The sequence below is a fragment of the Crocodylus porosus genome, unplaced genomic scaffold (genome assembly GCF_001723895.1).
Source record: "Crocodylus porosus isolate Cpor-Errol unplaced genomic scaffold, CroPor_comp1, whole genome shotgun sequence".
Lineage (NCBI taxonomy): Eukaryota > Metazoa > Chordata > Crocodylia > Crocodylidae > Crocodylus > Crocodylus porosus.
In genome coordinates, this window is record NW_017728934.1 from 6,148,569 (window position 1) to 6,171,007 (window position 22,439).

Genomic DNA, 22,439 nt, shown 5'->3' on the forward strand with positions numbered 1-22,439 from the left:
TGGATGCTTATCTTGCTGGGATCCTATGACCCCAGCTGACTTCCTGCCCTTTGGGCAGGGGGCTGGACTTGATGATCTCCTGAGGTTCCTTCCAGCCCTAATGTCTATGAAATCTGTGAAATCTGAAGGGCTGAATGATTGGAAGCATGTCTCAGATTCTTGTGTGTCATGGGAAGTTGCCTAGTCATTTTAATTCCTGCCTAACATCGGTCAAAGCAGAGAAAAGAATAAAACAGGATAATTGCATCAACAAGGAGCTTCAGCATGTGATAAATTAGACCAAACACTGGGAGAACATTCTACAGAGGGTCGTGACACTAATACATTATCTTTTTAAAAATAACATGGCTTTTCAAGGCTCATGTGACAGTTTCTTCATGGTGAACAACAGGAACTTCCTCAGTTTAGTGGAGTTACTAGGAAAGTAGGATGAAGTAATGAAGACATCACTACTGCAGAAAAAAACAAGCCAGAATGAGATAACTGAATTACTGGCAAAGGAAATGCTGCAAGGCAGTCTTAAAAGACTGAAGTGTGCCAAGTACTGCTCCATGATATTGGACTGCACCCCAGATGTGAGCCGTTCTGAAAAGACTTAGCAAATTGCCCATCAAGAATAACAGGGGCGGGCAGGTGGGGATGGAGTGATGCACCCGGTCACGCACCCCCTTTCCCCCCGCCATGCCAATATGGGTCCAGCCCCATTCCCTGTCCCTGCTGCTTTGGGTCCAGCTCCGCTCCACCCTGCCCCTGTGGGTGGCAGATCAATGTGTACCGGTGCTCCTGAGCAAACACAAAATTGGAGGCCCCTTGCCTCCATGGGAGCTGGGCTACAGAGGGGTGGAGGAGGGGCCCCTTCCCCTCCTGGTGCTGGTGGAGGAGGCTGGGTGGACCCTGCCAGGCTGGGGCTGGTGGTGTACATGCCCACCTCTTCTCCCTGCTACCTATGCCCCCACCCCGCTATAGCCAAACATACACACACACACAGGCATGCACTCTATTCACTCTCTGCACATGGAAACACAGATACAAACATACTCTCCCCACCATGAACACAGACACGTACATTCACAGACTCATGCATGCACAGACACACACAGGCATGCGCAGACAGAGGCATGTGCAGACAGGTGTGCACTCTGCTCACTCACTCTGTGCACATGGACACACAAAAATACTCTCTCTCTCTGCCATGAACACAGACACCTGCATGCACATATGCATGCATGCACAGATATACATGCACACAGACATGCGCACACACACACACGTACTCACACAGATGAGAGCGCACTCTACTCACTCTCTGCACATGGACACACAAACACACTGTCCCTCCTGCCATGAACACAGACACCTGCATGCACATATGCATGCATGCACAGATATACATGCACACAGACATGCGCACACACACACACGTACTCACACAGATGAGAGCGCACTCTACTCACTCTCTGCACATGGACAGAGACAAACATACTCTCCTTGCCATAAACAGGCACGCACACACACAGACAAGCAACGTACATGCAGACACATGCACATGCAGACTCAGACGCAGACCAGAACACTCTACTCACTCTCGGCACATGGACACAGAGACAAACACAATCTCCCTCCTGTCATGAACACAGACACACACACATGCATGCATGCATGCATGCATGCACACAGGTGTGCACTCTGCTCACTCAGTTTCTGCACATGGAGACACAAACACACTCTCCCTGCCCTGAACAGACACATGGATGCACACACACATGCATGTACACACACAGATGGGCACGCAATGTACTCACTCTCTGCAGATGGACACAGAGACAACTACTCTCCCTCCTGCCATGAACACACAAGCATGCACACAGACACATACACAGAAACACACACACAGACACATGCACACAGAAACATGTACAAACACCTATGCACACACAGATACTCATACAGAAACATGCACAGACACATATGCAAACACAGACACATGCACACAGAGACAGGCACACACAGATGCACACATGCAGACGGGTGTATGCTCTACTCACTCTCTGGACAGACACACAGAGACAAACACACTCTCCCTCCTGCCATGAACACAGACACATACATGCACACACATGCGCACACACATGCATGCACAGACACATGCATACATGCAGACACACATGCACAGGTACAGACAGGCATGTACTCTACTCATACTCTGCTTATGGATACATAGGCACAAACACACTTTCCCTGCCATGAACACAGATGCATGCACTCAGGCTGGGAGCCCTGTCCCATGACTCTCATGCAGGTGACACACTGGGAGGGGTAGCTATGGGGAGTAAGGTGAATTTGTGGGGGCTCTGGACCCTCCCAGTGCTGCTGCCTGCCTTGCTGAACAGCATACTGCAGTGCTTTTGACCCGTGCGCTGTCCCACACAGAATGGCATGGCACTACGCAGCCATGGCCTCAGCCTGCCCCTGTGGCCTGACCCCAGTATGCCTCCCTTCCCACGCCATGTCCACCTGCCTCCCTCCTCCCCTCCCTCCCTCTCTGGCTGCAGCCTCCTTCTCCCTGCTGGCTGTTCTAGGGGGTAGCACCACTGTGAACCCCCCCTTCACCCTCAGGCAGGGACACAGGGGGTAAGCCCTGTTGCCTGGGTGGCCTGGGGATGTTCCCCACCACCAAACTTCCCCAGCAGCAGTGCAAACGTGGGCATGTGCATGTGCAGCCTGGGCGGGCAGCCAATCACCACCCACCCTCTCAGTGGTGCATGTGCAGTTGGCCCAGAATGTTATGGTTCCTTGACACTTCTGATGGAAAAGTGACCATTCAGGAGCATTTTATTGGTTTTAAAACAGTGGATGAGTCTACTGGGGAGGGACCAACTGATACTATACTTATTACTCTGAAGGAATGCGACATAAATATCTGAGACTGCTGGGGCAGGGTTATGACAACAGTGCAAATATGAGGGGGAAAAACAGGGGCATGCGGGCAAGAGTCTATAATCAAAACCCAAGAGTGTTTTCTGTTCCATGTGGATGCCACTCGCTCCATCTCTTGATGGCAGATACTGTAACATCTTCAGCCGAGTCCAAGTCCCTCTTTGGCCTTCTGCAAAGGATCTATATTCTGTTCTCTGCCTCTGTTAATCATTGGAAGATTCCCACAGATCATGCCAATGTTACTCTTAAGCCAGTATGAGAAACATGTTGGGAGTGCAGAATTGAAAGTGTTTAAACTGTTCAGTGTCAAACAGCCACAATGCTCTCGTTATATTGGCTCACTTACAGCAAGCAAACATTGGTATCTATCATGACGCACTCATTCTGGCGTGTCAACTCATCAAATTCAAGTTTCTTGTCTCCATTGTGGTGCAGTACAATATCCTTTTTCAGGTCAATGTAGTGAGCAAAAGCATGCAAAGCAAGAAAAACCTTGACACCACTATAGCCACAAACTTGACAAATGCCGGTCGTGACTATATTGTAAACTATACGGAAGTTGTGTTCAAAGGAACTCTGACAACAGCTAAGGAAAGAGCTGCAAATCTTGGTGTTAATCTAACCACCCCAAGGCATTTGTCATAAAAAGCGTCAATTCAATTATGCTGAAGAAGTGAAGAACTGTGAAGAACTTCACTATCTCCAAAGTGTACTTCCAACAAACTATAGTGCTTCTCAAGAAGTTTTACACTTTATTTACAACAATGAACTTTGTGACAACTTCCCAAACGCATGGATAACACTCAGGATCCTGTTAACCATTCCTGTATCAGCGAGTCCTGGGGAAAAAGGAAAACTTACCTTCAGGGCAGGAAAAGCTGGAGCTGTGGCAATGGGTGGCACCGCTGCTGCAATTTAAAAGCTCCTTGTTAATCAACCTAGGTGGCGCCCAGCTGATGATGTCAGCCCCAGGCACCACTGTGGGGAATTTAAAAGGCACTCAGAGTGCCAGCAGGGAGGAGGGAGGAACCGGGGAATTTAAAAGGCACTCAGAGTGCCAGCAGGGAGGAGGGAGGAACCGTCTCCTGGCCAGCCAAAGCCAGGGCAGGAGAAGCCTCAGGGAACTGGGCTAGGGAGGCACTCGAGCTGCAGACACCCAGGTAACCTGGGGCAGGAAAGCCCTACCAGGGCTGAGAAAAGACAGTGGCTACAGCCCTGTTCAGGGGCTATTCCTCGAAGGAGGGAGTAAGGTGCATTCATCCACAGGGGCTTATTGAGCCCGGAATATATAGTCTCTCCAGTGTGGAGGCTTTTTTTCCTCTTCTTCGTATTATTTCTTTTGACTGAATTCGGTAAGGCCACGAGGCCAGAATACCTGGGCCCGAGTCAGGGCTAGTCCTGAGCTTAGCTCTCAGAGAGCTGCAAGCAGGTGAATAGCCAGCCAGGGCCAAAGAGACCACATAGATGGGTGCAGCAACTCACTGAGAGGTAGACACTGGGACAACAGCTGGCAACCACTGGAGGGCCAGACAAGGCCAGAGGTGCCACAAGTGTCTTCAGTGCCTCAACACCGACAGTTGCTGGGTGCCGGGGTGTAGGGGAGGTGAGCCCCAATGTCAGCCACATCCAGACTGTGAGGACCCCTAGCGGGAACCTCCATACTGACACCACTAAACCCCTCCTTAGAATACTATTAACACCAAGACGTAGCAGATGAGGTGAAGGGAGGAGAACTCACTTTGGATACTCTCCAGGTCCCTCACCAATTAGGCGGTGACTTGAGAGTGGTGCATTGGCTGGAAACGTGTTAAAGGATCAGTGATCTGACCTGGGGATCATCTGATATGTAAGCGGCAACCATGTCCCATACTGAAATGTTGGGCAACGGCCTTCAGACCATAGGACAAGTCTTGGGTATGCAGCAGAAGCAGGAAACACATCAGCACGAATGAATCCAAAGAAATTTATCACTGTTTAAAATGCTGCAAATGACTAAAGATGATGACTCTGAGGCATACATAGAGTCATTCAAGCAGACTGCCTTGCAGATGGGGTCACACTGCACTCAGTGGGCTCACCAATTAAGGGCATTGGTGGTAGATAAGGCCCAGGCGGTGTATCAGTCCCTCTCAAGGGAAGACGCATGTAATTATGAAATGGTAAAGGCAGCAATCCTATACTGCCTTGAAATAACACCAGAAAATTATAGGTTGCCCTTTCGAGCCTGGAAATCACGAGAGGACAGACGACCTTGCATTCTCATGCAGTTACTAAGGGATGTACGGAATAAGTGGCTTCCCTTAAACCACTGTGACCTCAAAGGGGTGATTGATCAGATTTTATTAGATCAGTTCATGTGGGACCTACATAAAGATAAGCAGAGATGGGTGTGTAGACATCAACCTCATAATTAAGAAGAGGCTCTCATGACTCCAGAGGCTTTTGCGGTATCCAAGTGTGAGCGGGGACTGGGTAGAGGTCTCAGTCCCCCTAACATAAGTGGGCCCCGAGAAGAAGAAAATAAGCAAAGAACACAGAAGATAACGTCACATGGGATGGTGTGCTATTGCTGTGGCAAGACAGGCCATATGGCCAAGGAATGTCACCTTGGCCTAAATGTCTTGAGGAGGTCTGTTACATCTATCCAGTCATTTAGAGACAGGACCAGAGGAGGATTGTGGGAAACCTATGAACTGTAGTTTTGGTGATATGACTCAGACAGGAGGGTGAGAATGTCCTTTTGTTACCATTTGGGATCGTCTGATGATGGCTACACTAGATACCAGGTACTCGCAGTCCCTTACTCGAGTAGATCTTGCACCAAGAGCTGGGGTCCACTGGGCCGAGCTGCTTACAATGACATGCATTCTAGGAGAGAGTAAAACTAGGGCAAGGATCACTTAGACCTTTGTTTGGCCATGCTTGCAGGAGGAAGTAGATCAGTGGGGAGTCAAAAGACCCAAGACCTCCAAAGGCTTCCTTGCAGCTGATACCTATAATAGAAACAAACTCCCTTTTCTCAGGTAGCACTTGATGATATTGTGGGACCATTACCAAAAACCAGCACAGGATATCAGTACATCCTCGTGCTTATAAACCATCCCACCCACTTCCCAGAGGCCATGCCACTTGGGTTGATTATGGCTCCTCGGGTGGCAGAAAAACTGCTCAAGTGGATCACATGAGTGGGTATCCCTCATGAAATTTTGACAGATCAAGGGACTAATTTCATGTCTGGGGTGATGAAGGCAATGTATAGCATGTTGGGGATTACCCATCTTAGAATGTCTGTGTACCACCCGCAAATCAATGGGTTAGCTGAAAGACTGAACAGCACTCTGAAGAGGATGATTCAGATGAGTACGCAAAGTGATACCCACAAGTGGGACACATTACTGATCCCATTAGTATTCTCACTTAGGGATGCACCTCAAGAGTCTACCCAGAGACCAGTAGCATTTGCAGGTCTCAAACTTTATACCGCAGAGACCAGGTATGCCACAATAGAGAAAGAATGTTTAGCTATAAGGTGGGCTGTAGACTATTTCAGGTACTATCTATTAGACTGCGAATTTATGGTGGTCACAGATCACGTGCCATTACAATAGCTAACAAAGTTGCATATAGACAATGTGCACATTACTCTCTGGGCATTGGCTTTACAGCCCTTTAAGTTCACTGTAGTACGTTGACCTGGCAAGGACAATTTACTGACTGATTTCCTTTCCAGGTGTGTTGTGGAAGATAGAGTGACCAGGGAACCCTATCAGAGGGAACATGAAGTGAAGTTAGGCAAGACAGTAGTCTTGAAGATGCCACAAGGTGACTTAAGGGGGAGGTTATGTGATGATGGGGACTGTACATGCCCACAGGGGCCTGAGTACCCCTGGATCCCTGGCCAACCCTGAATGGGCTGAGCAGAGTGTCCTGGGGAAAAAGGAGAACTTACCTTCAAGGTAAGTTCAACGATGGAGCAATGGCGATGCGTGGCACCACCGCTGTGACTTAAAAGCTCTTTGTCAATCAACCTAGGTAGCGGCCAGCTGATGACATCAGCCACAGGTGCCACCACGGGGAATTTAAAAGGGGAAGGCAGGAGGTGCTGCAAGTGTCTTCAATGCCTCAACACCAACAGTTGCTGGGTGGCCAGGGTGTACAAGAGGCAGAGCCCCAGCAGACCGTGAGTACCCCTAGCGGGGCCCTCCATACAAACACTACTGAACCCCTCCTTGGGATACTATTAACACCATGATGTGGCAGGGGAGTTGAGGGGAGGGGAGGAGAGCTTGCTTTGGGGACTCTCCAGGTCACTCACTGACGTGGTGGTGGTGTGACACTTACGTATAATGTTTTTTATGACTTTTATAATTTAACTAAAATTGAATTTAATTTAATTTTGTGTCATTTCCTCTTTTGTATTATTTAAGTAAACTATAAAAAAACTTCTGAGATTACAACTTTATTTCTGAAATGGGCAGGATGGGTGGGTGGGAAGGCAAATATGTTCACCCAGGGCACCGTTTTCCCTAAGGCTGACTCTGGTTCTACATGCTTAGCTGTTTCCTGGGGCAGTAACAAGAGCTTTTGCCAAACTTTTGTGAAGTGATTCAAGCAACTAGGATTCTGTCATTTCTCTGGGGAGGGGGGATTCTAGTACATCCCACTACCACAAGTGCACATCTCTTCAACAGCTAACTTGCATGTTCTGCACAATTTCATTTTGTTACTCCTCAGACAAGCTTTAGGTAAAGCACTCTTGCCACCATTTTGAAGCATGCGGATGCTGAATACACGACACGCTGAGGTCGCTGAAGCATGCTAATTAGCACACTCCAGCAGACTCAATTAATCAAGTCTGCTCCAACACACTGTAATTACTAAATGCTAAATAGCTATAGCTGTTAACTGGAAGGAAACAATTATTTCGCTCACTTTTATTGCCAGAGGAGCATGCAGACATAACAACTGTGTCCTAAAAAGATTATACTGGTATTAGTCAATACAGATATAACTGTTAGATCCATCTATGCCCACTGCTCCCTGTGTCTCAGTCCCAAGCCCCTTCAGCATCACTGACTCACAGCTTCCTCCATATGCTTCACAATATTTTGTCCAGTTTATGAGTTTGCAGTTTACTAGGGTGGAATTTTGTTGTGTTACTTTCTGCTAATTTTTGCAATCCCTGGTACAGCTCTTCCAGTTTCTCTGTCTGCCATTTTTTTTAGCACTTCAAGGCAATATTTGCAAATTTAATTAAAAAGTGTTTACTTTTCCTCACCTTCCAGGTCAAGTGTTAGACAGTCCAGGGCCTGCTTTATGTACTGACTGCTACGGCAATCTGCAGCCTATTTTCAAGGTTCAGATCAATGCTTATATATACATAATTGAGCTGCAGGGTTCACCAGACAATACTGGTGAGCCACCTATATTGAATACCTTCTTTTCAGCTAATAAAGACAAGGCATTCTCAGAGAATAACTTTTCAGAAATGGAGTTACTGGGTGAAACTGTTAGGTTAAGAAACTAGTGAAAGTAGACAACACTTACACAACAGATCAAAGAATTCAGGAATTAGATTAAGTAAAAACACGCTAGTTCCCATTACAATCCACTACTATACTGGAGGGCAGCAACTACTGTATTTTGACTTCTCAAGTCAGTACTTGAGAGTAGGACTTGTAGGGCCCATGAAGACTGCAAAGTCCCAGTTGTAGATTATGGCCTAATGAACACAAACTGGAAGTTAATGATCCTTTCTGGATATGTTCAAAACATAATTCAGGTATATATAAGCATATATAAGCATCAGTATAAAGTTCTGTCATAACTTATGAATATGTAAAACACCTTTCCAGGCTCTTTAAAAACATGCAGAGAATCGAAGTAGGTACAAGTTTTAGGACATGTTGCTGTCTCCAAAACTTACATATTACTCTTGTAATTTGCTTTTTTTTATCCAATAAAACATCTTCTTAAGCCAGGTATTATAAATGGATGGATCAAAATCTGTGCCTTCAAGTTACTCACAAAGAAGCTCTAATGTGCATGGCCATGATAGGAACAACACATACACAGCCCTTCACCAATTTACATCTAGAGCACATGCACATTCACAAGAAAAGTGCTGGGTTCAGGATGGCTGACTGGCAGGGCACAAAGCACGCTTGCATATTTGTAGACACTTTAAAATCTATCACATGGCTGACTTTCTATAGTCCCTGCCAAACCAACTGTGCAGTGCTTACTGAGCTGTGTGCAGTGTCTGCAAACTGTCTGTTACTTTCTTGGATGCAATAATGGTCATTAATTAATTAAATGCCATGCTTGCGACACCCAGAATCAGCTGGAGACAAACTCACCTGAGTTTTTCTTATCCTTAGGTCAGCAGATGATCTATTCAGTCCTTCTTCTTGTTCAATGCTCTGTTCAATACCTGGTGGTGGGTAGAAAGATATTGTTTACTTCCTAGTATTTAGAAGGAAAAAAGCAGCTGCTTTGCAAAACCACTGCACAAACTGGAACTCAAGAGAAGCATCTGGGTCCCACTGTACTCCCTATTTCCTGACACTGGCCTGAATTTTACCCTAGGCTACAGACAGCTTTCCTGAGTGCAAAGAACTAACTCCAGCTGTCTCTTCTTCTATTTTCAAACAGCAGGCTTGCTTATTTAAACATCTGAAGAATCTCTCTCTCCCGCCTGAGAAAGAACAGGGAAGTAAAATGGAGCGCAAGAGTTCTGTGCCCAGCACAGCAGGGTTTCTTCTAATAGAAATGTAAGCTGCGCTGGTGTAAATCACGAGCTCTGAGCTACATGAAAAAAATAGTTTAGCTCACTGTACAACTGAAATGGCTCTTTCCTATTTCTACCCACAGTTCCTTTCTCATATAAAAAAACCCAGCTTTTCTGAAGCTGGATTGAGAACAGTTCTCTCCCAGGTGACTGTGTCTGAACAGTCAAGGTGTAAGCAGTCCGACTCTGCCAAGAGTCCAGGAGCACCATGATCGCCACCCTGCTGGATATTATTTATTCATATATACTGTCATAGTGCCTTGTAGACCTAGGCACAGACCAGAGTCCAATCTTCCTTATGATGGCACAGCCATTCAAAGCCTGGGAACGGACTCCACAAATGTGGATTCTACTCCAGAACTGATCTGCCAACTACCAAAGTTCAGAGCTCTTACATGGACATTTAAAACGTACAGCCTCCCAGCTGTAGAGTCTCCACTACAAACCCACATATTGGGAAGAGACTGATTAGCAATGAAGGGCAGATTTTGAGGTTGTGCTATGAATTTCCAGTGAACGACTTGCAGCAAAGTGGATATTTGCCTTTTTAATTATGCCTAGTACTGCAGCCAAGTAAGATTAATTCCTCACTTGTCCAAAAGCACATTAATTACTGTAGAAAGAGAAGCAGCTGTATCAGGTACCACCAACCCACAGAAAGAAAGGGCAGCTCTGAAAGAGCCCTGACTGCTACATGGAGGCAAAGGATAAGAAATATGGCTGCACTTCAAAGAGATGGGGAATATGCTCTTCACCACCAGCTCAAAAGCATACTACTCAAAAATGTTACTGTGCTAGCAAAGTCGGGCTGCCTTTTTTTGGGAGCCAAAGAAGTCCTGTAGGACACTGCTCATCTGGTTTCTACCTCCTTCTTCACAAAGAAGAACATCTGACTCTACAAACCTTTCTGGTCACTCCTAACACACTACATGGGCATCAAGGTTCTGCTCAGTGGGACCAAGTTTATCTGGATCTGGCCCTACAGAAGGTGACAAGCCAGGGTAAAGAAATCTTCAGTTGGAAAACAGGGCTATAATAATAAATCCTTGTATGCCTAGAGTTCAGCACCTTGGGTGCCTTTACATGTGCATTGAGGCTGCTCCAATGCACTGTAATTAAAGTGCGTTGGAGCAGAGTGTGGTAATTACTGCGGTGTGGTGATAATTACTGCGGTATGGTGATTACTGCGGTGTGGAGTGTGGTAATTAATGGAGTGTGGTAATTATTGTGCTCCAGCCTCACATGTATCAGCGTTCCCATGCTGAAAAATGGCAATGAGGGCACTTTAACTAAAGCTTGTTTGAAGATCTTTAGTTAAAGTGCCCCCACCGCCACTTTTCAGTGTGGGGACAATGATACATGTGACACTCCGAGAGCCACTCTGACAGTCGTTCCCCCCACCTCCTGGAGTATGTGTATAAATGCCCCTTGAGTCCATGGCCTGTTTTTCAGGGGTGGATCCACTGTAGTTAGAACGAGCTGCAAGTACTCAACATTTCTGGATTCAGACATGAGGTATGTGCTAGTAGTGTAAAGTGGGGTTCTCGCCCCATGTTTTTTTCACTATGAATGCACAGTTGCTGCCTGGACTCAAAACCAGAGATTTTCTTGCCAGAAGTACCTGTGCGGCTCAGGCGTACATCCCATCTATCTTCAGGCACAGCACAGACGGTGTAAAGGATGGCAAGGGACCAGACCGGCCAGCATTCTGCTTCCTTTTTTTTTTGGCAGAATGCCTAAGGGTGCTTACTTAGGAATCCAAAGCAGAGGGGAAGGAGGTCAAGCCATGGAATAGAGGGAGACAATATAGCTCAAAAATTTCAGTTACTATGGGTAAAAGGCTCTTTTGTCATCTTTCAGTGCTTGTCCCTGTTCATATTCCACCGAGAGATTCTGTACAGAATGCCAAGGAGGAGACTGCTCATAACCTGGCTGCTGAACAGATCAAAGCATTGCTTTGCAAAAGAGGCAGTCAAAGCAGATAGATTCTGGTACCAGTGCATGTTTAACAAAACCATGCCTACAGACCCATGCAGACGCCTTATACATCAGTGATGGGACATTAAGGGAAACAAAGGAAGCTGTATGAACGGAGAGAGAATATGCCCCAACATATATTTCTGTCAGTATTTTGGTAAAGTTCTGTCAGGAAAGGGACAGAGGGCCACTTTGGGAGTCTCTAAATGGAAATTGCCTCATTTCACAGGGTGCCTATACATGAGCAGGCTCAGTTAATTGAATCTGCTGGAACAGACTCAATTACCGTGCTCCAGCAAACTCCAGCATCTTGGGTATCAGTATTCCTGTGCTTAAAAATGGTGGTGATGGCGCTTTAACTAAAGCTTATCAAATGAGCACTTGCCTCCCTACTCTGTCCCCGCCGTTACAGTGGCGGTCTGCTGTGCCACCACCACCTCGTGGCTGTAATGCTCTTGGAGCACTCTGATTGGTTGTTTCAGTAACTAAAGTGCTCCAAGAGTATTACGGACAGACAGACGGACGGACTAAGCCCTTTATTATATTAGAATAATTTTAACACTTTGCAGCTGTACAAGGTGTGAGAAAGAACATGGGTAACTGCAGTACTTGATTAATAGGAAACTCAGCCTATTCTGAGAAGTCATTTGCTAGTGCTGTTCAAGGGAAAACTTTTTTTTTATCATGACAGATCTGATATAAGACCACCCAGTTCCTCCAGCCTCCTAGCTGATACTAAGGCTATGGCCAAGGCTACCTTTATGGAGAGGTAAAGTAGTATAGCTCAAACAGAGTTTTTGCTGAAGACTGAGAGTACCAGGTTGAAATCCCACAACAGGGCTGGTTTCAATGCTGCTGGGGGAAACCTCCCAAGTCCCACTTGTAGTCCCACTGTAAGGCGGCAAAAGGTTATTCATTATTTACTAGTGTCCTTCGCCTTTCAACAGATTCCAAGAACACTCAGACAATTCAAAGAGAAACATACATTTCAATGATAAGAGATACCTGGTATGTCTGGTCATGGTGACTGTAGAAGACGTATAACAAATCTCAGTCTCACCATGTCCAAGTTCTTCTCTATTTGGATATGGATACTTTCTTTGTAGATTCTTTTGTGTTACCAGATAGCGTGGACTGAACAGGACCTTCCAAAGTCCATTCAAACACCATGCTGCTGAGTGCAATAGAGGATGACTGGAATGTTGAACTGTATTTTTGTCTTGAGGCAGGAGATGTGACTGAGGAACAAGTGGAGTGGTGCACTGACGGCTGACCATAGTTATGGGAATCAGAACCATTTTGGATACAATGGAGTCAGTTAAATAATTGTTACTATATTACGCTTGATTTCACTTCAAGATTCTCTGCAGTAATGAAATAGGCAGAAATGCACATATTAATTGTCCTGCCCATTGAATTGGAAAAGCATTTCCCAGAGAACCTTGGCTCCAAGCATTCCTAGAGCTAAAACTCGGGCATATATTTTCATGCATATTGCTAACTGGTCAAGAGATGGATGATCCTACCATTATCAAGCCATGGAGCTCCCCATTTATGACCCCTGTAGAAGCATCTTCTGAGAATTTTGGCAAGTGGGTTTTGAAGCTTGATATACTGATGTGATTGGTTATACGTTAATTCCAGAGAATGAGTGTTTCTATGCATAACTAGTGAAACTTAACTCCCTCCTATGAGCCCTGATGATGGGCAGACAGAGCAGCTGCTTGAGATGTACTTTATTTTCTCTTGATTGCAGACTCATTGAACCTGTGGAATTCCAGAAGTCCCTGGGGGATATTCCCACTGACTGTGACAGCTACTCTGTTGATGGCCTGGTCAAACTGTGTAATAAGTACGCTGACCTTGGCTGTAGATATGGCAGCACACAGGCATACAGACCCATCACTGCAATGGCACAGATCTCCCTGGTATACAGGCCAGCTGGGATGGCTGAAGCAGAAGAGTAGGCAGTTAAAGCGCAACTCAATTAATACCAAAGCCAATTAATTGCAGCATAGTTGCTTTTTAAAGGACTATACTATGGCAGTGCCTGCAGCAGAGAGACTCCTTCACCTCTACTACAGTTGTATCTGCAAAGTGTTACCTAGCAGAACCGTTTTGGGAATGAATGCCGTGGTAAATCTGGAAATTGAGTTATTCACAGTCCACGGTGATGCGTTTGCTACCTCCTTTGCACATAACAAATCGTTGAATCCAGTATAGCTTAGGAACCACCAGTTTACCTGCAGACACTGAATTTGGGATTGAGGAAGCATGGTCTTGCCTGGTATATATAGATCAGTTTCAACTGCTTCAGTATTTCAGTAGCTTTTGATACAGTTAATCCTTAGGTGTTCATAATGCATTTACATGACCTGGTGTGTATTTGGAGCAGCGCTCTTAATTGGTTCCACTCTTTCCTAGTGGCAAGGTCCCCAACAGCGATGAGAGAGTAATTGCCATCCCCTCAGGACCTTTTCTGTAGGGTGACTTAGAATCATAGAATCACAAAAAATTAGGGTTGGAAGGGACTTCAGGAGGTCATCCAGTCCAACTCCCTGCTCAAAGCAAGGCCATCCCAACTAGATCATTCTAGCCACAGCTTTGTCAAACCGGGTATTAAAATCCTCCAAAGATGGAGTTCCCACAACCTCTCTGGGTAACCTGTTCCAGTGTTTTATTTCCCTCCTAGACAGAAAGTTTTTTCTGATATCTAATCCCTTGCTGCAACTTGAAACCACTGCTCCTTGTTCTGTTATCTGTCAACACTAAGACTGTTTTAGCTCCAGCCTCCACTGGATTCTCTCCAATTTGTCTATATCCTTTTTGTAGTGGGGAGCCCAAAACTGGACACAGTACTCCAGATGCGGCCTCACCAGTGCTGAATAGGCTTGCATAAGGTCGGATTCTGAATGAGAGCCAGCATGGCTTTGTCATGGCCAGGTCTCGTCTTACCAGCCTCATCTCCTTTTATGATCAGGTAACTCACCACCTGGATAAGAGAGAGGAGGCTAACATTGTATACCTTGACTTCCAAAAAGCCTTTGATCTGGTATCCCATGACGTTTTCTTGAGAAAATTGAAGGATTGTGGGCTTAACTGCAAGACGGTTAGGTGGGTAGGAAGCTGACTTCAGGGTAGGACCCAGAGAATTCTAAAGAATGGATCTGTGTCGTCCTGGCAGAAAGTGGCTAGTGGTGTCCCTTGGGGGTCCCCGCTTGGTCCAGTGCTTTTCAACATTTTTATCAATGATTTGGATGTGGGGGTGAAGAGTTCATTGTCCAAGTTCGCGGATGACACCAAGTTATGGGGAAGCATGGTCACGCTTGAAGATAGGCTACAGATACAGGTGGACCTAGACAGGCTGGCAAGTTAGGTGAATTGGAACCAGATGAAGTTCAACATTGAGAAATGTAGTGTTCTACCTGGGGATGAACAATCCCCTACACACCTACAGGCTTGGCAGAACCAAACTGACCAGCACCATGAATGAAAGGGACGTGGGGGTAATAATAGAGCACAGTATGAATATGAGCCAGCAGTCTGATGCTGTAGCCAGCAGGGCAAATAATATTCTGGCAAGCATCAATGGATGGATTTCCAGCAAAACCAAGGAAGTGATTCTTCTGCTCTACTCAGCAATGGTGAGACCACAACTGGAGTATTGTGTCTGGCTCTGATTCATAGATTCAAGGGTTGGAAGGGACCTCAGCGGGCCATCTTGTCTGACCCCCTTCCCCTGACTGGCACAAAAAAGGTCACCAAACCTGGAGTCATGTGAACCCAGCCAGGTGCCTGTCCAGTCTCCTCTTGAAGGCTCCCAAGGATGGGGTGAGCACCACCTCCCTTGGAAGCCCATTCCAGATTCTGGCAACCCTGACTGTGAAGAACTTTTTTCTAATGTCCAGTCTAAACCTTCTCTCCAGTAGCTTATGGCCATTGTTCCTTGTTGTTCCAGGGGGTGCCCTGGTAAACAGATTGTCTTCTACTTCATGTTGCTCTCCCCTTATAAATTCATACGCCATCACAAGGTCCCCTCTCAGCCTTCTCTTGGAGAGGCTGAAGAGGTTAAGGTCCCTTAGCCTTTCCTCGTAGGGCCTTCCCTGCAGGCCTCTAATCAGACGAGTGGCTCTTCTTTGGACCCTCTCTAGGCTATCTGCATCCCACTTGAATTGCAGCATCCAGAACTGGACACAGTATTCCAGCTGCAGCCTGACCAGTGTTGCACAGAGAAGGAGAATCACTAGACCTGTTTGTGAAACACCTAGGGATGCATGACAAGGTGTGAAAGGCTCTGCCAACTACTTCATCACACTGATGACTCATGTTGATCCTGGAGTCAACAGTGACTCCAAGATCTCTTTCTGCCTCAGTGGTGCTGAGAAGGTCGCCCCCCAACCTAAAGGTATGATGGCAGTTCTTTCTCCTTAGATGCAGCACATTGCACTTGTCCTTATTAAATTCCATCCTGTTACTCTCTGCTCACTTCCCCAACTTGTCTAGTTCAGCCTGGATCTAGTTCCTCCACTCCAGGGTGTTAGCTTCACCTGGACACCATACTTCTGGGCACCACACTTTAACAAGGATGTGGTAAAGAAGGGCCACCTGTATGATGACAGACTTCCATGGCAAGCCATGCAAGGAAAGGCTGAGGGACCTGGGCCTCTTCAACCTGAAAAAGAGAAGGCTGAGAAGGGACTTGGTAGCAGCTCGCCACTACATCAGGGCTCAGTGAACAACTGTTCACCAGGAGTAATGGCCACAAACTCCTGGAAGACTGTTTCAGGTTCAACACTAGGAAAAACTTCTTCACAGTCAGGGTGTCCAGACTGTGGAATAAGTTCCCTCCAGACATGGTGCAATTGCCTACCCTGGAAATCTTCAAGAGACTGAACGGTCACCTTGCTAGGCTCACCTGACCCCAGTTGTCTTTCCTGCCTGGTGCAGTGGGGCTGGACCTGATGATCTTCTGAGGTCCCTTCCAGCCTTACAATCTATGAATAGAGGGGAATTTCCGTCAATCTGCTGGCAATGTTCCTGCTAATGCAGCTCCTGTATGCCATTACATTCTTCACAGGGGCACACTGCTGGCTCATATTCAGCTTATTGCCCACTGTAACACCTAGGTCCTTCTCTGTTGAGCTGCTGCTTAGCCAGTCAGTCTCCAGTCTTGCACTTGCATGGGGTTGTTCTGTCCTAAGTGCAGACTTTGCACTTCCTATTGAACCTCGTGAGAATTTCTTTTGGTCCACTCCTCCAATTTGTCTAGGTCTCTCTGAATTCCGGCCCTACCCTCCAGTGTATATGCTACTCCACCCAACCTGGAGTAATCTGCAAACATGCTGAGGGTATACTCTATCTCATCTTACAGATCGTTGATGAAGATATTGAACAAAACCAGCCCCAGGACCGAATCCTGGGACAGTCCACTCAGTACCAGCTGCCAACTACACATCAAGCCATTGATTACTACCCTTTAAGCCCAATGATCCAGCCAGTTTTCTATCCACCTTACAGTCCATTCATCCAACCCATACTTCCTTAGCTTGCTTCCATGAATGTTGGGAGAGACTATATCAAAAGCATTGCTAAAGTGAAGGTGTATCATGTCCACTGCTCTCCCTGCATCCATGGAGCCGGTCCTGTAAGGCCCTAAATGGCCTGAGCCCTACATACCCAGGAGGACTACCTTGTCCTTTATGTTCCATCATAAAGACAGCCAAGAACAATCTCCTTTAAATTACATCTGTGCACCAAGCTTGTTTGGCAAAAACATGGGAATTCATTCTTGACAGTCACTCTTCACCTCTGAAACACCTTTCCCCTTGGGATCCATGAGAGCCAAATCCTGGATATTTTCCAGAAGAACGTCTTTTTTTTTTTTGGCAGTCTTTTAGCAGATAGAGCTAAGTTTTGGGATGATGTCTGGAGAATTTTTTTTTTTTATCAATTTCTATGTTATGCTAATATTTTATCTATATTAAGACTTATTTTATTTTTAGTATAGGCCAACCTGAGTCTTCTGGGGACAGCAGCCTGGAAGGCAGGAAGGTATGGAAACCTAATGAGTTTAGGACTCTGATATCGGTCTTCTAATTGATGACATTGCCCTCAAATGACACATTCTCACTTGGGAATGTCACTGTGTTATAACCAGAGAAAAGGCCATCTAAGGTCATCTGCAAATAGATCTCATCAGCCATTTGCCTTCTCTGACAGTGTCCATAGGTTGTTCTCTTTTTTTCTGGAAGCCATTTAATTAAATTCACATTTTGCCACGATTGCCTGATAAATCAAACTCCAGAATGTCAAGCTCAGTAATGACTAATTTATTCTCCACAGAAGTGCAGTCATTCAGCCTTTCTGTCAGAGGATGTTTATTATGATGGAGACCAAAGAAAGAAATGGGCAGCAGCTAAGACCTTCAGGGAATCTGTTGGGGTTAAAGAACAGAATACCGTGCTCCTCCAGGTAGGATATAAGAAAGTGAAGTCAGGACAATAGCAGCAGGATCCTGCGTGTCTTTGCTGGCAATTGAGGAATGTAACTTCTCAGAGCCCAAAGGAGGCACTGTTGAAAAAAGAATCACTAAAAAGTTTACCTTGGCCTGTGGTTGGTACTGGAGAGCAGTATAGTACCATGAAGATCCCAGCTCACCTTTTGGTACTACATGCATATCTCCAGTGTAGCTTATGGGTGGGTACCAGACAAGCATAGTGGCAGTCCTTTTTTACCTGGAACTGATAAAATTGATGTCCACAGTGCCACATCACCATACAAAGTTCTGCTCAATACTGAAGGCAGCTGATTGCTAGGTATCGCTCACATGGGAATCAAGGGAAATCCATGCCAATAGTTCAAATACTAAGAAACACTGGAGAAGCTCTAGATTTTAGCAGTAAAGTGCTTTTTAGGAACCCCAGTGATATTCATATGGGGATGCAGTGTTTCCTCAGACTTAAAACAGCCAGGATAAGCAGAAGTTTTTATGAGGAGTATTTTGAAGACAATTTGTTTCTCATTTCCTTCCTACACAATTCAGTTTACCCTCTTCTGCCCCATCTTTTCTCTAAGAACTGAATTCTTGAGTAAATAGCTTGAAGAAAGGAACTCTCGAGTCCAACACTACTGACTTCAAATCCCGCTATACATGAAGCCTGTGGGGCCAGATGAAGGCTGAGCCAAATATAGATGATTTGTCAAAATACTCCTGAACTGATTTTCCCTCAGCCAAAAGAAGTGACCTACAGTAAGTTTCCCCAAAACAAAGTAAGTGTCACCCTTATTTAAATACATTCTCTCTTTGCACTAATGATGAATAAGAAGTGGAAGTGAAAGCTCTAAGGGATACTCTTTCTTAGGGGTGTGTGAAGGGGGCCCTATTCAATTCAGATTCTCCCTGAATCAGGAACACTGATTTGATTCGTGGATTCGGATCACTGTCCCTGCTTCAATTCGGCCAAATCTGAATCTGAGGATTTGATGCTGATTTGGAGAATCAGTAGTAGATTCAGACATAGACACAGATTTAAAAGCTTTTCTACATGCCTCTACATGCGGCTTGTGAACACTGCGGTGCTGGAGTACACGGAGTGTCCCACAGGAGTGTGGGGGGACCCTTCACATGCTCGGCAGCAAACCGAGAAGTACTTCCGGTCCACTTCTGGGTCCACCGGGGAGCACACTGGGAGACCCTCCCCCCGACATTCCCCAGCTCAGATTCCCAGCCAGCACTGGATGGCCACTGCTGGCTGGGAACTCTTTAATCTGAGGCACACAAAGTGCAGGCACACACAGTATATGCACAATGGAGTACATACAGGGTCAAGTCCCTAAAGACCTTCAAGTCCAGTCAGTCCTGAGGCTGCTGCGACTGTTGGGGCACCTTAGATGCTGTTACAACCTTCCTAGGTTAGTTGAGTGGCTGTGTCACTGGTCACTTTTTGGGCAGTGACCTGGCAGTGCCCATCTTCTCTTTTGGTATGGATGGGTGTTGGCTCGCAGAGAGCTCATCTGCCTTTTGGCAGGTGTTGTTTTTAGTTCTGCTGGGTGTCCACACACCCTCCTCATCCAGGATAGCCCAGGTGTGGGTGCGGGTTTAATTGCTGACAACCTGACCATGGAACAGGCTGCACTGGTTTACATGGTACCAGACAGCAGACCAAGAGAGGCCTGGCCTGACGAGCAAAATACTTTCAACCATCCATATTTGAAAAATGCTGTGGGGTGGCCATGACAGTCGCAGTGCTAGAGAAAAGCATTCTTACATGGCAGGCCTATTCAACACTAGCGCAAATTTCCAGAGTGGCATAATCATGGAACAAAGTGAAAATGTCTCCTGAAGAGGCAACAACATTATTTTCCTAATTGTACAGGATGCAACAATTGGCCCTTGAAATGGCGCATGTCCAAACTTGTGCCCCAAAAGGCCAGCAGTCTGTTTTTGTAGACCAAACTCAGTGTGAAAAGGAAAGCTAACCGCTAAAGGAAAAGTTCAAGAGTCACCGTGCTAAAACTGTCTATGGACTGCAATTTCCAGACACTGTGGTCACCAGAATCACAGCAGGAGACACTCTGTAGCCCTGGCTGAATGAGTCTGCCACCTGGGGCTCCAGTCTGTCTCAAGTGTTTCTTAAATCCATCACCAGCAAGACCTAGTCAGAGTATTTCTGCATGCTGCAGTCATCCTCGGGTCAACAGTCTCATTGTCTTCACTTCCTGGTTGTTACAAAGATTGATTCTTCTGATAATGGAAGCTGTCCATCAAGCTCACTACACAGCCTTTTCTTTGTTGCCGCAAGGTAGAAAGATGCCAGCAAAATGGAGAGCACTGATAAAAGAGATGACCTTCCTTTACTCTCTCCCTCACTCCAGTCCTCCCTAGAAGGGCCCTGCATTTTCAGAACTGGCACCATATATCAATCTAAATGACTGACCCAGGAGGAGAGAAGTATATGTCTGGAATAAACTGATTACCCAGCTGGCCACTAGACATGAAGATTGTACTACTGATGCAGAGCCTAGTGAGGACAAATCTATCTTGGCAAAAGTGACAAATACCAGAACAGAGGTTTTACCTTGTCCTGTAACTTCAAACCCAAGCACTCCAGAGAGGAGTACAGGTGTTACATTAGTGCATTGGCTGGGAAACAGCTGGCCATACAGAGAGTGGACCCACAGGCAAGTAAGGATTAGTAATCATGGGACTGATCCCGAAAGTCCAGTTGGGGCCAGGGCTTTGGATAAGTGGAAGGTCAAAGGGTGGCCACAGCCAGAGAAAAGAGGATCAGGGTACTGGTGGTACAGTGTAGAGAGATGCAGGGTGCAGTACCATCTGTGATGATGGGGGTCTGAGAGGGAAAAGCATACCAGGTGAGAGGGAGACCTAAGGGAAAGTACTGGACCTCTGAACCAGTGCAGGGAAGAGGAGAGGGCTTATGGGGTAGGAGAAGGCATCTGGAACAAGTGGCCTCAGAAGCCTGCATAGGGGATGGAGCTGTGCGAGAGACCGAGCACTCTGAAGGCCCAGAAGAGGGCTGTGTAAGAGACTGAGGGTCTGAGGACCTGGAGGAGGGCTGCGTGAATGTAGATGTGTGACAGAAAAATTGTCCATGATGATCCTTTCTGCAAAGCATACAGCATGGTGTAGGGAAGCTATGGAGCCATGCAATTAGCTCATAAGGCAAAGGACTATAGCCACCAGGTAGTCACTAGAGCAAGACCAGGTCTGGGAAGCCCTGGGGCAGCCTCCCTTTTATAACCATAAAAGACATCAAGATGTGGCAGGAGAATGAAGGGGAGACTGTTCCCAGAGTGAGCAGGGCAAAAAGAGAATTTTTGGAGGCCTCCAGGGGCTTCTGGTTACCTCTGGGGATGTCACCCTGTTATACTGGTCATGTCTTGCCGTGGAGGTAGTTCCACTCTGTGTAATCCTAATGAGGGTGCCCGGGGAATAATGCATCTAGCATTGGGACCCGAAGACAAGCACATCTCAGATGTGCTCTGTTAACAGAGGAAGATGCAGTTCTTCCTTGAGGATATATATAAAGTTTACCCCACAGGGCACTCTTTTCAGCCATCAGCTACCCAGGCAAACCAAACTGCTTTCACTTACTGTAGCCTTGTTTAAAGGAACAAGATGAGGGAAGCAACTCCTCCGACAAATGCCAGTGAAAACAGCAGGCCCATACAGATACTAATTACCACCGCAGCTGCTCACTAGGCCTTTCAGCTTCTGCATCTCAAACCCTCTCGTTACAGCTCTGTAGAAGTTCTTTCCCCTCCATCACTGTGCTCCAAAATGAGACTCTCTCCATGGGACTGCATTAACTCCTTCCTGCAGTCAGGATGCACAGAGCCTATATAGACTGTCACAACACTTTAATGCCGACAAAAAAAAAATACCAGAGAAGGCAGTGACAAACACAACCTGAGGGCTGCACAGGACAATTTACAAATAGATATTAAAGCTACAGATGGCAACCAGTTCATCGGAGGCAGCCTGAGAAAGGTGTAACTCCTACAGCAATAAAGTAATTGCTTGGTACAGTCCAGCTGGGCATAATTAGGGCCCACAGGATGAATACAAGTTACAGCTAAATATCTGATGCAGGTCATCTCTGACTAGAAGGGTTGGGAAGCTTGTTGCTTTGGGTCTTTCATATTAGACTGGAAGATACTAGTGAAGCTCCTGCATGGACCCATCTTGTGCAGGCAGGGACCACATTGAGCAATC

At 46.3% G+C, this 22,439-nt stretch overlaps 1 protein-coding gene across 6 annotated transcripts in view; it reads right to left on the reverse strand.

Annotated features, from left to right (window-relative positions):
• STX1A (syntaxin 1A) overlaps window positions 1-22,439 on the reverse strand; it is a 291,032-nt gene that overhangs the window by 66,785 nt on the left and 201,808 nt on the right. For all 6 annotated transcript variants that reach the window (XR_002103078.1, XR_002103079.1, XM_019546399.1 and 3 more), the window contains one exon: window positions 9,297-9,370. Coding sequence is in view for 4 of the 6 variants with exons in the window: in XM_019546399.1 (XP_019401944.1) it covers window positions 9,297-9,370 (74 nt within the window). In the remaining 2 variants the exon portion in view is untranslated. The remainder of the gene's footprint in view (window positions 1-9,296; window positions 9,371-22,439) is intronic.